We start from the raw sequence: 13,932 nt of genomic DNA on the forward strand, positions 1-13,932 counted from the left end.
GCAGGAAGGTCCATACACGGGCTCTGAAGGGAGTCATTTCTTCCTCTGTGCTCTTTCCACGTTGACTGTCCCTCATATTATTCTTCCTGTCCATGGCCTTCCAGTTCTCAGACATCTCAATTCTTAGCCAATGTGGGAAAGTTGAAAATTGACTGGCGGGAAGACTTAGTAGTGTATCTAATACATATCAGGTAAGTTTCCCGTCTCTTCCAGCCTTAGGAGGTAGATGGCACAGCTCATCTCAGGGAAATCTCAACCCAAATGACCCAAATCATTGGCTCACTCTATCTTTCTTTCTTTAAACTGTATCTTTTTAATATGTGGTGACAGTTTAGAGGTAACTCATCTGGGCTTATTCATAAGTAGCCATGTTTTAGTAGTTCAAATACCTGCTTTTCCCTAACAAGACTGCAAGCTCCAAAAGGGTAGGGGAGACATTGAAAATGAAGCTTCCAGAGCCTTCATGTTCCCTTAAGGTGCCCAGCACAGTCCCAAGGGTGGGGGAGGGCAGGGCCAATTCAGAGATGGCCCCATGGTCCAGGGAGTACCATAATTTCCTATTAGAACAAATGTCTATCTCCTTTCTTTCTTCCCCCTCCCTGAGTGGACACTGAAGAGAATAAAAGCATTTTAAGAGGGAAAAAGGGATGAAAAGCATGAAGCAAAATCTGGTGCTGAACAGGACAATGAAGAATTCTCTTTAAAACCCACAATACTGTTTATGAAAGTATCCTGCAACACATTTCAGTTATTCAAACTGCATCATGTGGTCTGTGGAGTATCCAGGCCCTGCCCCCCGCCCCTTCTCACACCAGGCGTTGGCCATCTTGCTTGCTCATCACCAGTCCACCTTCACTAGGAGACTAGGAAGGGAGGGAGCCTCCAAACACAACATAGGAGTTCGTGCCGCCTCTGCCTCAGGCCCCACACACATCTGTGACCTGGAGACAAGCAACAGTCTGAATCTTTCCATCCACATTTCTATTGTATTCCTCTTGCATATGTTTTAAGAAAGAAGCCATACATGTGTCATTCTCTAAAGAATTTACCACATTATAGCTAGAACACAAACATGCCCGTGTGCACACACACGATATACAAAGGCTAAGAAAAACGAAGATAGGAGTGATAAGTTAAATGGCACTAAAATGAGGAACCAAGCATTACAGAGGTGGCTTGACAGTGCTTCTCAGCCCTGATTGCATAGTAAAATGCCCTCACGAGTCTTTAAAAGGAAGTCCTCATGCCCAGGCCACACCCCAGACCAAGATACACACCTCTCTGGCGGAGGGTCAAGCGGGGATTTGCAGGTGGGCTTGGGCAATGGGATTATGGGTGTTTTAAAGAAATCCTATGGATGCTTTATCACATTTTCAAGAAGAATACATTTTTAGTTTAAAAAAAAAATACATCATAGGGGTGCCTGAGTGGCTCAGTCAGTTGATCATCTGACTCTTGATTTTGGCTCAGGTCTGTGAGATCGGGTCCCATGCTCAGCAGGAAGTCTGCTTGAGATTCTCTCTTTCCTTCTCCTTCTGTCCCTCAGCCCTGCTCTCTCTCTCTCTCAAATAAATAGTTATATCTTAAAAAAAATATGTCATATGGAAAGGGGGTCAGAATTGAGCTGGTGATGTGGACAGAAGATTTGGGCTGGCCCTGTGAGGGACTACTGGGATGGAAGGATTGAGTGGGGTGGTTAGCTGTTTGGAGGCCACGTGGCAACACTCACTTGGCTACAATCAAGTGTCTTGAGGGCGCTGAGTGGAGGTGGCCCTGAGTTCTTAAATAGACAGTGATAAAAGAGCACTTATATTTAAGGGAAACTTCTGGATGATCTAAATGGAGTTCTGAGCTTTCATCTGGGTCTTTAGCTAACATGAATAACAAGTCAGCAGCCATGGCTCTGATGAATGGGACTGTCCTCACAGGGTGGGTGCTGCAATGGCATTTCCACAGTCATGGTCCCTGGCCTGTGCTCCCCTTCTAGGAGACAGGCCAATGGACAGGCAGCAGTGTAGTCCAGGATGAGAAAGGGAGACTCAGAAGGCACATGTTCTAGGAGGAAGGCAGAAGCAAGACTGGCTGGAAGAGGTAGAGGGTTGCATAGTATGGAGTGAGGGAAAACGTGGGCATGGCAGCCCAGCAAACACTGGCTGAGGGGTCCTCATGTGCCAGGCACCGTGCTCATCTCTTTTTACACATACTAATTTGCTGAATCCTTATGAATACCCTTTAAGGAAGGTTCTTATTAAACCCATTTTACAGAATCATGCTGAGCCACAGAATGACAGGTAACTGGGCTGAGGCCACACGCTGGAACACAGATGACTCCAGCTATCTGGCTGCAGAACCCAGCCTTCTCAGGGGAATCCCTCCTCCCTGCAAGGAGCCGCTGGTGCCAGGTAGAAGGTTCTGCTTAGCGTTGAGCAAGGAGGACAGAAAGGCAGTGGAATCTGAGACTGAGGTGGCTGTATGTGAGGAAGATAAGCAAAAGAAGGAAAGCCTGGGCTATATTAAATACCAAGGGAGGAAACTACAAACGCTGGCCATGGAGTATGAAGGATTAAAGCTTTGCTGATGGCTATTGCCATCTGCCGCTATTCTATGGTTTGGTAGCAGTGTGTGGGTGCATGGGCTCTGGGCCCAAGTCGTGGCTGTGTTTCTAGCACCCCCAAAATATCAGAAACCCCTCTAGGTCTTGGGATGGCCTGTCTGAACCCTTTGGGCCTGATGTAGCCAGGGCACATGGAAGCCTCTGATGCGCATTTGTTCATTACATGAAGTCAGAATATATTCTGGGCTTCGGTTCCCTCATCCATTCCCTGTGGTTGGTTAGAAGCGAGAATGAGAGGACCCTGGGAGGGTTTTGCAGCCACAGCCATGAGGCCACCCCACAGACTGGCACAATGACACGGGTGTGCTGGCCAGTGAAGTTATCACTGGTCACCTGAGTAACCAATAACCACAGCAGTGTATACTAACAGCTCTGGTAATCTGAGCTTCTGCTGTTTACGTTCTTAGCACTATCATTTCCCAAACTTCTTTCTCATCTTATGAGGACTTTTTGAAAAACAACAAGAGGAAGGTACAGCTTTCCTGAACAAGCTCTGTTGGAAAAACACCGAATTAGTATCGCTTCTCTCCTCTCAGAGGCGACATGGGTTTTGGACATTGAAAAACTCTTGAAAGTGGCTGATTAGGAACTCTGTGACCAATGTGCCTGACAGCCAATGTTTGGCGAGAGCTTACGAAGTAGGGGATGGTAGTAACCATCTGAGTCTTGGATGATGTCACTGACACCTGACTCCACTTTGGGAAAAAAAGAGAGTATGGAACAAGGGGTGAGGGCCCCACTGCCAACTTGCACATGGCCTTCAGTTGTCCATTCATGGCCTGGTCTTCAGCCTACTCTAAATCAATGTGAAGGGGTTAGGCTTGATATCTCCTGAAGCTTCCTCGAACATTCTATGATGTCCTTTGTTGGTTTCAGCAAATTTATGAGGATGAATATGTAATGTTCATCCATACGTAATGTAATACAGATGAATCTGTAACATGACCACCCTCAATGAATGGGGGAAATCTGTCATCTTTCGGGGGGTTATAGTTAGAGGCTACCTTGTACAGTGTCTGGGGATCAACTACTGTCTGGGGAGCTAACTGCCAGCAAACTGGCCACAGTGGGATCTGTGGGCAGAAGGGCAAGCCTACAACGTCCTGGCACAGGTGAGCACTGTGCATGGTTCAGGGCTGCAGCAAGTAGAAGCGGGGTGTAGCTTTACTCCTCTTGCCAAAGGCTGGTGGGTTATAAAAGGAGCTTGTGTAGCATCAACTTGCCTGATTCACTTTGGGACCAGTATACCTGCAGTCTTAGAAGGGTCACCAGAATGACCCAGCGACACCAGGCAGAGTCTTCTGATAGTCTCTATGAGCTTAATTTGATTTTGTTGTAGGAGAAAATTACAGGAGTCTTGTTTATCAGGCAGGTGAGCATAATCATCCTTTCCAAGAGGGCACCGTGCACGTCGTGAGTGTGATTGATGAAAGCTTATGGTACAAGAGTCATGCTGGCAGCAGCATCCTAAGACCGACTCAGACTAATCTGGGTTAAGCTCCAAATATGACCTACATTAAAAGTGGCAGAATCTGGTGGAGCCCTAGTGAGGAATTTCCTCCCACTTGTTCTAAATCCTGGAACCTTTACAATCTGGCCTATCATGAAGGAGGAAGTATTTCTGACCATATCTTGGAGAAATCAAACGTGTTTTTGTAGGGCTCACAAATAAACAAAGATTTGTGCTCCCTCTGCTGGCTCCCCACAGCAATATTAAAGTAGAAAGGAACCCAAACCAGTGTTGGCATGTTCGGCAAACAGTTGATTTGCGTATACTGGGAACAACTTGTTTAATTTGGTTTGGGACAGTCTTTGGAAAAAATCAATCTTTATGAGGGTCTGACCAAGGCACTTGGAAATTCTTAAAATTAGTTATTAAATTCGACATACCTGTAGTCCTCCACTACCAAATTGCTAGCTGTGACTGTAATAGTGATTTGGGAATTCATTTATCAACAGACACAAGTGGATTCCTCCAAGGTTTTAAGGTCCAGACACAATCTTTAAAGCAGTTTGGGGGTGGGGGGGAGGGAGGCAATCTCAGGTTCAAGCTCAAGTTTTTTTGTTTTTCCTCTTGTTTATAAGACCAGCTTCCAAAAAGTAAAGATTTATACTATTTATATCCTTTCCGATAATGTCAAACATTAGACTTGATTTTCCAAATCATTAGCATGCAGAAGAATGACCTCATGGTGAACAGATGCACTTGGCTGTGAGCTGCAGTGATTACATCAGTCCCGCCCAGCAGTCGAGGGCGCCCATTCCAGTTAACCCTTTGAAGGCCTCTCTGCCGGCCCCCCTTCCTTGGAAACGTGCATGAAAACACAAGCTGAGACTCTCACCCCAAAGTGCGTGCGTGTGTGTGTGTTAAACACATGCATATACATGCATAAACATATACATGTATGCAAACACACAGACACACATACACACGTATGTGTTAATTGCGGCCAATATTTTCACACTGGCTACCTTATAGAAATTGTTGGCCAAAAGGGAAGGAATCACAAGGAACACGAATTACCGGGCTAAGAGAAAGGCAGCTCAAATGCGTATCATACACTGAGTATTATTACCAGTACAGATAGTGGACAGAAGAGGTATGAGGTAGGTGGTGTTTTAAAATAACATTTTCTGACTGGGAAAATATACATTTTTTAAAATCTCCTTTTAAAAAGTTGAGTACCCACCCATGAGTCTAATTATTGAAGATCTGATATCTTCATGGGTGGCTGACAGTGAATCATGAAGAGAAGCATGTGTGCTTGGCCAGTGTGGCCCTCTATGGCTTCCTTGGGTGACAAGCAACAGCACTGGGGCAGGGGGAGTCTGAGGAGAAGGCATTTTCTGACAGCAGCATCTTTGGGCATGAGCCCTTCCCACTAAGCACATTTCTTACTTATGCGTAGGACTCCACGGCTGATATAAGCCTTCCCTCTAGAAAAGGGGGCTGATTGCTGCTACAAATATAGTATGGAAGGAATAGAGGGTTCAGGTTATTCTCCCTCTGCATTAACGACAAAGCCCCTTGCAGGGAGGATACAAAAGAAACCTGGGAGTCCCTAATTCCTCAGATTGTGCATATGCATGTGAGCAGGAGCCCAAGGCTCCGCTTTGATGGCACTGCTGGCCGAGATGGTCTGATTGGGTCCTAAGTGCACTGTGGGGGCTTAAGCCGCTCAGGGTCAATTTTTCCAGTTGGCTTGCTGCTTGGAAGAGCAGAGTCTACCTCTGTTTCTTAGTTTAAGCTAGCTGGCTCATCTGGGTTTGACTGTACTTGTCCCAAGAAAATAGGGCTAACACTGAATAAATAAAAAATGTTTTCATCTGTAACAGTGGTACCAGGCCCGGATAGGGATTCCTCAAAAGCAAAACTGGCAGGGAAAGGAGGAGAGGATGTGCTTCTGAAAACATGCCTATTTATGGTCTGGAAATGCTCCGCCCTCACTGCATGGCCCCCAAATTTCAGTGCACATCAAGTTCTTTCCGACTTCCTTCCTAATCTTTGTTGTGGGCATATATATGCAAAGTGGTGACAGAGAACATGATGTTCAGACTTAAAATCACGTTCATGGATTGGCATGATATGTGTACCCAAAATTTTATCACTCAACACTGAATGCCCTAAACCCTGAACATTGTGAAATGTCATCCGGATGCTAATAATTTGGAAAGAGGAGGCCCAGCATTTGTCTTGATATCTCATCTTTGGTTTCACTTTCCCTTTGTACCGGTTCCAGTGCCCACTCATGAGCTGTCAGACCCTTATCTGCTAAGTGACTTTGGCAAATGTGATGCTCTTGAAGAAGTCTGTCGGCCACTGCCTCCAAATAGCAGGTCTTGGAAAACCCAAATCACTTCTCGAGACTCACTTAACATGTTACCTACACACTGGCTCATTTGAATTGATTTAAGTCATTGTGAACTTTAAGAAAAGATCAAATTAATTTATATAGATGCTAAAGTATGCATAGGAAACAAAGTTCGTCAATATTTGTTTCAGGAACATCTTAATCTGGAGCCTTAAGAATATAGCAGCTAAGGAATGCCAATATCTAGTTATTATTTAATTTCTTCTAATTTTAAGAAACATAAAGCTTTCTCAAGAGTTAAAACAAAACAAAACAAAACAAAAAAACCCAACAACAACAACACAGAAAAATTAAGCCCCAGTACTTCATGAGGAGGAGAAAGAGCTGAATGAGATCTTTAAAAAAAATTAGCTTTGCCATGGATCCTTCATGTTCTTTCACCTACACACTAGAAATGATTTTAAACCTCCAGCCAGAGTGGTGTGAAATCTTCATTTCCCTTGAAACCGGGTTTTTTTTTTTTTTTTTTTGGTTTAGATAGAATGTTGGCAGAGTGTATAAAAGAATTCAATTCACAGCTGTTCTACTTTTTTTTAATGTAAGAAACATTAATCAAAGCTTTAAGTTATAAGCTTTCTCATGTTGTTTAGTATTCCAGTTCAACAAAGATCAATAGAGGCCATCCCTGTGTTTCTTGACGCCTCACCAGGAAGCAGAGGCGTGATTATGTAAATCGCAGGGCTCCCGCACCTCGGCCAGCTTGCTTATCTCTCAGGCCTTCTGCCTGCTGCTCCTGGCTCCCTGTGCAAGAGCAAGCCTCTCCCTCTTATCTCCCAACAAAGCTCGGAAAGGCAAGGATTGAAGCCAGCGATGTTAAACAATGATGCATGGCTGATTTTATTTGTAAGTGATTTATTTCACTGAATTTAATTTTTTTCACTTTGTGTGTAAGATATTTGTTAACAAGTCAGAATCGGAGAAGTAAGGCGGTGTTCAGAGACAATTGACACAGGTTAGAAATCTATTAAGCATGCTAACAGTTGTGTCTACACCGGTGGAAGAGGGAAGCCCCTCATTGAGAATTTCAACATGCATTGACTAAATATCCCATTTACTCTCTGAAAGGCAATTAATCTGTAATTACATGCAGAAATTCACAAGTAATTCTATTCTTTGGGAAAAAAAAACCCCACAGTAATCATATAATCAGTTTAAGTGGTAGTACCCATTTTTTTTTTCAAACTGGAAATATAAAAAGAGTAAAACCTAAAAACAAAGACATGCATGGAAATTTTTGAAATTTTCCATTGGCGTAATAAATGAAAATGATTGAAAGCCAGTTGCTAAACAGGTTCCACGCCAGGTGCTGCTCTGGTCGGCAGCTTGTCCATGTGACCCAGACCACTCCAGAGAGAAAAGCGTGCACGCCGCTCTGCTGTAATGACGGACCAGGGGACACTGTCCTTCCATTTCTCTTGCATTAATCCCTGACCCGAGTATCTCGGCAGCATAATCCCCATTTAGCATTAGTAGCAACGGCTTCGACTGTGAGGAATACTTTTTTGATAAGTAAGCACTGATTTGGGCATCGCTTTTAAACAACATATTCCCAGCTCAGCAAGAAACCCACACTCCTGAATGAACTGGAGCACATTACTGAGAAAAAGTTCATTAACCTTGCTAGATTCGGGGGTTAACAGGATAGCTGAAGAAAAGCACTGAGTGAACAGCTCGGATACAAAACAAATTAAAATGAATGTCATCATTCCTTTTGATATTCATTAGTTGATTCAGAGGGAGAATGCTCTTCTTAAATTTGCAAGCATTTATCTGTGAAAAACAGGTGTACATCTGCTGCTCGAGTGCGTCCTAAGCGCGGGAGGGCAGAATAATGCAGACACTCACCCGTTCCGCCGAGGGAGGGGCTGGGCGAGGGAGAAAAGACTTGGGCGGCAAAATCCTCAAACGTCATGACTTCTCGGTGGTTCTGAATTATTGCTTCGAGGTACAGAGCTCGTTCTTCGTAGCTGCAGTCAGCGGTCAAGGAAGCAAGAGCACATGTGGAATGACATGCATAACAATGGCAGCTCACTTTGGTTGGAATACAGTTACGCAACTTTGACGTGGATGAGTGGGGGGAGAGAAAAGTACCTTGCAAGTCCATTACCATCCTGCCAGGGAATTAAATATGACTCAGAATTAACAGTAAGATTCTGATATTGAGATCTAACTCCCTCTTAGACTTTGGTTACACCCAACAGCAACATTCCTGAAAAATATGTACATCAACGGTTATAGAAACACAGCAAAAAGTCGTTAAACTTGAGTCAAACAAACAAAAACGGAGGCACCCGACTGTGGGACAGTGTCGAACCGTCCCTTCCCGGGTCAGTGGATATACAACGTTCTTCTCAGTCTCCTAGAGAATGAATTGACGCTTAAAGCAGGAATTGGCGACACACTTAAAAAAAAAAAAAAAAGGTGAGAGGATGTGCTTCCCTGGGGAAGAGGGAGGCGGGAGGCCAGGAAGGTATGCTCAGAAAGGGCACCAGTGCCTCCAGCCAGGATGGGCTAGAGCATGAGAAAATAGGAGCTAATAAGTGAGAGACTCTAGCAGAGAGGGCACAATGCAATTTAAAAAAGAAAAGACTATTGCCTTTTAATTAAAACTGCAGTCTGGAACACACGCATTCAAATGTGTAATCAAAAACCAGTCACCAATAAAACTTACAAGCGTAACACGCTGAAGCAACTTTCCAGCTGTCTTAATAGGACCCCTGCGTGTGGCAGCCTTTCACAGGGCAGAAAGCAAATCTTCCCCTTTTATGTATGGCTTCTGTTTCCTCAGAAGGTGAATCATGCACTTCCAATAACAGGATAACGTCAGAACAATTCGACAGTGGATGGAGGCCCCGCACATATGACTTTATGAATTAACACTTGGGGAAGTCGACATGACGTCTCATTTTCCCCTTCCCAGTTATCAATGCAAAAGTTAAAAGAAGTGTTTGAGTCATTTTGAAAATCATGCTAATTCTCCAGGAACACAGGGAACATGGATCACCATCAATCAGTTCATTATTTGCTGCTTGGGAAGAGCCAAAGTAATTTCTAGCATTTCTCGCTGGATTTTAAAACTATCCTTCCAAAATGGCCTCTTCACAAATAAAAGTTGGTGAAAATGATGCTTTTCTAATCAGCTTTCAGTAGGAAGCATGTGATTTAAGATAGGAAAATATTTTTCTATTTTCTTTTTGTCCAAGGATGCACACAGATTTCCCAGCGCAGGCCCTTCCTTTTCCTCCTCCTTTAATTATAGTCAGAGAAAGAGTTTTTGCAGGGTGAGACCAGAGGCATCCTGGGGCCTTGCCGGCCAACGTGGTAGCTGGGAGCCGCATGTGGCTATCTAAATTTAAATTTAAATTAATTAAAATGAAAAAAAAAAACAAAAAACGAAAATCAGCAATTCCCTTCCCGGGTCCCACTAGCTGTACTTCAAGCACTCAGCAGCCACACACACACACATGAGCTGGGGTTACTGGGTTGGATGGCACGGACAGAGGATGTGCCTTTCATCGTGGAAAGAGCTACTAGGCAGCTCGCTTCCAGAATTTCTCTTTAGGGTCGCTCTAGGCACTTGAGAAAAGCAAAATGCATTTGAAGATGTCAAAAGCGACCCCTCTGACGGCTTCCCAGTGCGTTATATAGAAGGTCACCACAGCCGAAGGCCTGGGTGGTGGGAGCCTGAACTGGCTTCTTAAATGTACGCTGAACTCCGGGTGACACCCTGACGAACGAACAGGCTGCCGCACTTCCACAGTGAGAGGCGTCCTCTCAGGCCCAATTCTAGAGGGACCCACTAATGCCATTCACGTCTCATTATGAACACGCTTATTCTGCACAGCACTTGGCTGTCGCGCGGCTCGGCCCTCGGAGCACAGCCCCAGCGAGCCGCGGGTCCAGGGAACAGCAGGACGTTAGGCCTGAGTGGCCGTCTGGCGAACAGGCTCTCTGACACTAAGCTGGCACGTGCTGGCCCAGCAGGGGCCGAGCGAGGCGTGACAAATTACTCAAAGAGCTGAGCTAAACTTATGGCTGACAACCACCTGAGCCTTAGGACAGCCGTGGCCCGCTGTCAACGCGCAATTCATGGCTCCCCCTTTCAGGCCGCAGTCTGCTTGAGGGCCCGGGTTAGAGCCGGCGCAGCCCTCTAAAGACCTGTCATGCTCTGCCTAGAATGGTCCTGCTGTTTCCTGAAAGGCCCCACTGCGTCCAACACGTCCACATACAGTGCTCGGGACAATGGCGAACAAAATAGAAGTGCGGATGCATTTTGCTAAATATGCTTTGGAAGCCGTGTATCTGGAAGAGTGGCTGCTATGTTAATCGAGCTCACAGGCAACCCTACAAAGAGATGCCATGTATAATACCCCGTAGACTGACCTCAGACAGCAGCCCGTCATCCTCACCCAGGATGACACTAGCCAATTTGGAAGCTTGTCCTTGTCAGGCTGGAGAAATCCGGGCGCCTAAGAGCAAGTCCTGCGCTAGAGTTACAGTGGGGTGATAATCAAGTTTTAAGATTCTCTGGCTCAATGAATATTTATGGTCTGACTCCTAAAACAGGGCACTATGGAAGAAAGCACAAAAAGATGCTTCCAGGACCAGATACTAGAGAAGGAAGTGTTTACCTCATAGAAGATTCCTGATCTCGCTTTCACGCCCCCAACTGTCACACGTAGCACACACTCCCCCACCCCCAGGCTGGTCCTATGCTGTCACGGGAGCGTTAACAGCGCTAAACTGGGTGTTGTCATTTAGACAAACATCCATTAGGGACTGCAGGGAGACCAGGAGATCACCAAATGCATTTTCACTCGTGGCCCACGCCAGGGCATGTAAACACCATGACAAAAAGAAAACAAACACCACCCCAATCCTGGCAGTGTTTAGAAACAGAGAAGGAGCTCAGGGTGCCAAAAAATCATTTCTTTTAGTAGCTCTTAAAAATCGCAGCTCTGGGATTTAACGGAACGTATTAGAACTACTAGCAAGGGCAGTTAGGAGCAGTATTACCTGACATTTTCTTCCCTAACATCTTTAGGGCTTCAGGGCTGGTTGCTTGGTATATATATTAAAAAAAAAAAAAAAAAAAAAAGGCATTTATAACTTAGACATCAAAATGCTTCTAAGGTTCTTCTCAGGCATAAGACATGTTAAGATGGGAACCAAACGCTGTAATAATGCCAGGAGTGGATGGTCAGCGCCTCTGACTGAAGGCAGGTGGCTAAACAGGCACCTGGTCACACATTCAATACCTGTTTTCATACTGGCTTTTGCCCTGCTGTTCTCTTAAAAAGGCCACTAACAGATGTAAAACTTAAATGCTGGCCTGAATTACTATCTCATTCAAAACCACACATAGTAAAGTATGCTGTTAAAGAGAAAATTTTCCCTTTGATTACTCAATTCAGAGAGCATTCAAATTACTATCTAGAAACCCCTCTTGGTTTCTAAGTATTTTGTGCTTCTTCAGTGACCCGCTGTGTCTATGTTGTCATCTAAGAATTTTATCATTTACCAATGCTTCTCTACTTGAATGAAGAGGCTATATATCTTTGCTGCTTACATTTTAACCAAAACTTCCAAGAGAACTTTCTGAGACCCTCAAGACACATTCAGCTGGGTTGCAAAAGCTCAAGAATCCAAACCCAACTTCCCCAAATTTTATTTTGATGATTATTTGCTTCTATTTTCCAAAACAGCAGCAGGAGCATGCGAGGAAGAAACTTGCCTTTTGGAGGAAGACAGGCCTAGGTTGAAATTCCAGTCCTCTTTTCCACCCACTGGAGGACCCAGGACAAGCTGCTCCAATGCCCCCAGCATCAGCTGCCTTGTGTGTAAAGCAGTGATGCTGATACCTGCCCTTGGGGCTGCCCTGAGGATCAGATGCAATTGTGTAATGAAGCCTTAACCCTGGTTCTAGCACACAGGAGAAGCACCATAGATGTGGACTGCCTGCTCCCCTTCCTTCCTTAATGTGAGCTTCTAGGTTCCTCTCCCAGAAAGAGCATAGTGGATAAAGTAGGAGGAGCCTCTGTGTCAGGCTTTAGGACGAGCATGCCTCCTTCATGTTAGGCCTCTGTGAGCCAGGGGAGTGCCATGCGCCCCACAGTACTGGTCAGCAAGTGGAAGCACAGAGGAGTCCAGTGATTTTCCAGAGTCACAGTTACTTGGTGGTACAACTGGGACCAGAACCCAGGTCTTCCAACCTTTACTGCTTTTGGCTATTGTATCTTGCTTTCTATGGTCCATGGGATTAAGTTCAGGATCCCATGCAAGGTTGGGAGCTAAACTAGCAGTGAGGATAAATCAAGCAACTGAACTATACAGAGGTCTGAAAATCCACCCGAGTCCATAGGTTTAAGCTGCATTGATACCCATAGACCACGCTGACTGTATAAATTCAGAAAAAATAACAATTACTTCATTTTAATTGTTTTTTTTACTTATTCAGGCTATGTGTTTGTTGACTGCTATTTAAGATGTTCAACTTCTTTGTAATAACTCCTGTTCTTTTGTTTGCTTGTTTGTTTTTAAGGAAAAGGGAGAACTGTATGGCAAGAATCTCTACTGCAGGTTGTACGTTTTTTCCAACCCTTGACACTCTTCTTGCCAGGACCTTCTCTACGTTTCCAGGGAGTGGACACCAGACCCAGCCCGACAAAGCAGCCTTGGAAGAGGCTGCCTCCTGAGGTCAGGATATGTGTCTTCTGCAGTGGTTCTCATACCTGTCCCTGGTTTTCTTTCTTAACTCCTTGCAGTCCCTTATCGCTGACACAAGACTGCCCAGAGCTGGGCCCTCTTGCTACTCCGCGGACTCCCCTTCCCATGGCAGTGGTCCACAAAGGGAGGGAAGCCACGTTTCGGCACCACCTGGGAGGCTTTAGTCAACCTCAAGCCCCTTGGATAAGTTGTGGCACTTGCAAATTTTGCCACGGCCGCTTGTTCTTTCCCTTGAGAATATGATGGAGGAGAAAAGAACCTCCTGCTATAGTTACCGTAGAGGACCATCTCTTCCTCAACATCCTTATATTAGCTTCCTGTGGCTGCCGAAAGTGACCACAAGCTGGGGGGCTTAAAACAACAGAAGTTTATTTCCTCACAGTTCTGGGAGGCCACAAGTTCAAAATCAAGGTGTCAGCAGGGCCTTCTTCCCTGCAGAGACTCCAGATGACAGCGTCACTCCTGTCCCTGCTTTCTGGCCATATTGCCTCCCTCTTCTCTGTGTGTCTCTTATCAGGATACTTGTCATTGGATTTAGGGCCCCCCTGTATAATCCAGAATGATCTTCTCAAGATCCTTAACTTACTTATAACTGCAAAGACCCTTATTGAAATAAGTTAACATTCACAGGTTCTGGGATTAGACATACCTTTCTGGGGCCACCACATAGCCCACTATGCTCCTTGAGTGTGAGTCAGGTTCCTCCTTACATTACTTGCT

General features: G+C 45.1%; 1 protein-coding gene across 4 annotated transcripts in view; it reads right to left on the bottom strand.

Annotated features, from left to right (window-relative positions):
• The window catches only part of LOC111141378 (Ral GTPase activating protein catalytic alpha subunit 2), a 316,071-nt gene that overhangs the window by 14,390 nt on the left and 287,749 nt on the right, over positions 1 to 13,932 (bottom strand). For all 4 annotated transcript variants that reach the window (XM_022493879.1, XM_022493878.1, XM_022493876.1 and 1 more), the window contains one exon: positions 8,332 to 8,453. In XM_022493879.1, coding sequence (XP_022349587.1) covers positions 8,332 to 8,453 — 122 coding nt within the window. The remainder of the gene's footprint in view (positions 1 to 8,331; positions 8,454 to 13,932) is intronic.

The sequence above is a fragment of the Enhydra lutris genome, unplaced genomic scaffold (assembly GCF_002288905.1).
Source record: "Enhydra lutris kenyoni isolate GAN:26980312 unplaced genomic scaffold, ASM228890v2 scaffoldscaffold6, whole genome shotgun sequence".
In the NCBI taxonomy this organism is placed as follows: Eukaryota; Metazoa; Chordata; class Mammalia; order Carnivora; family Mustelidae; genus Enhydra; species Enhydra lutris.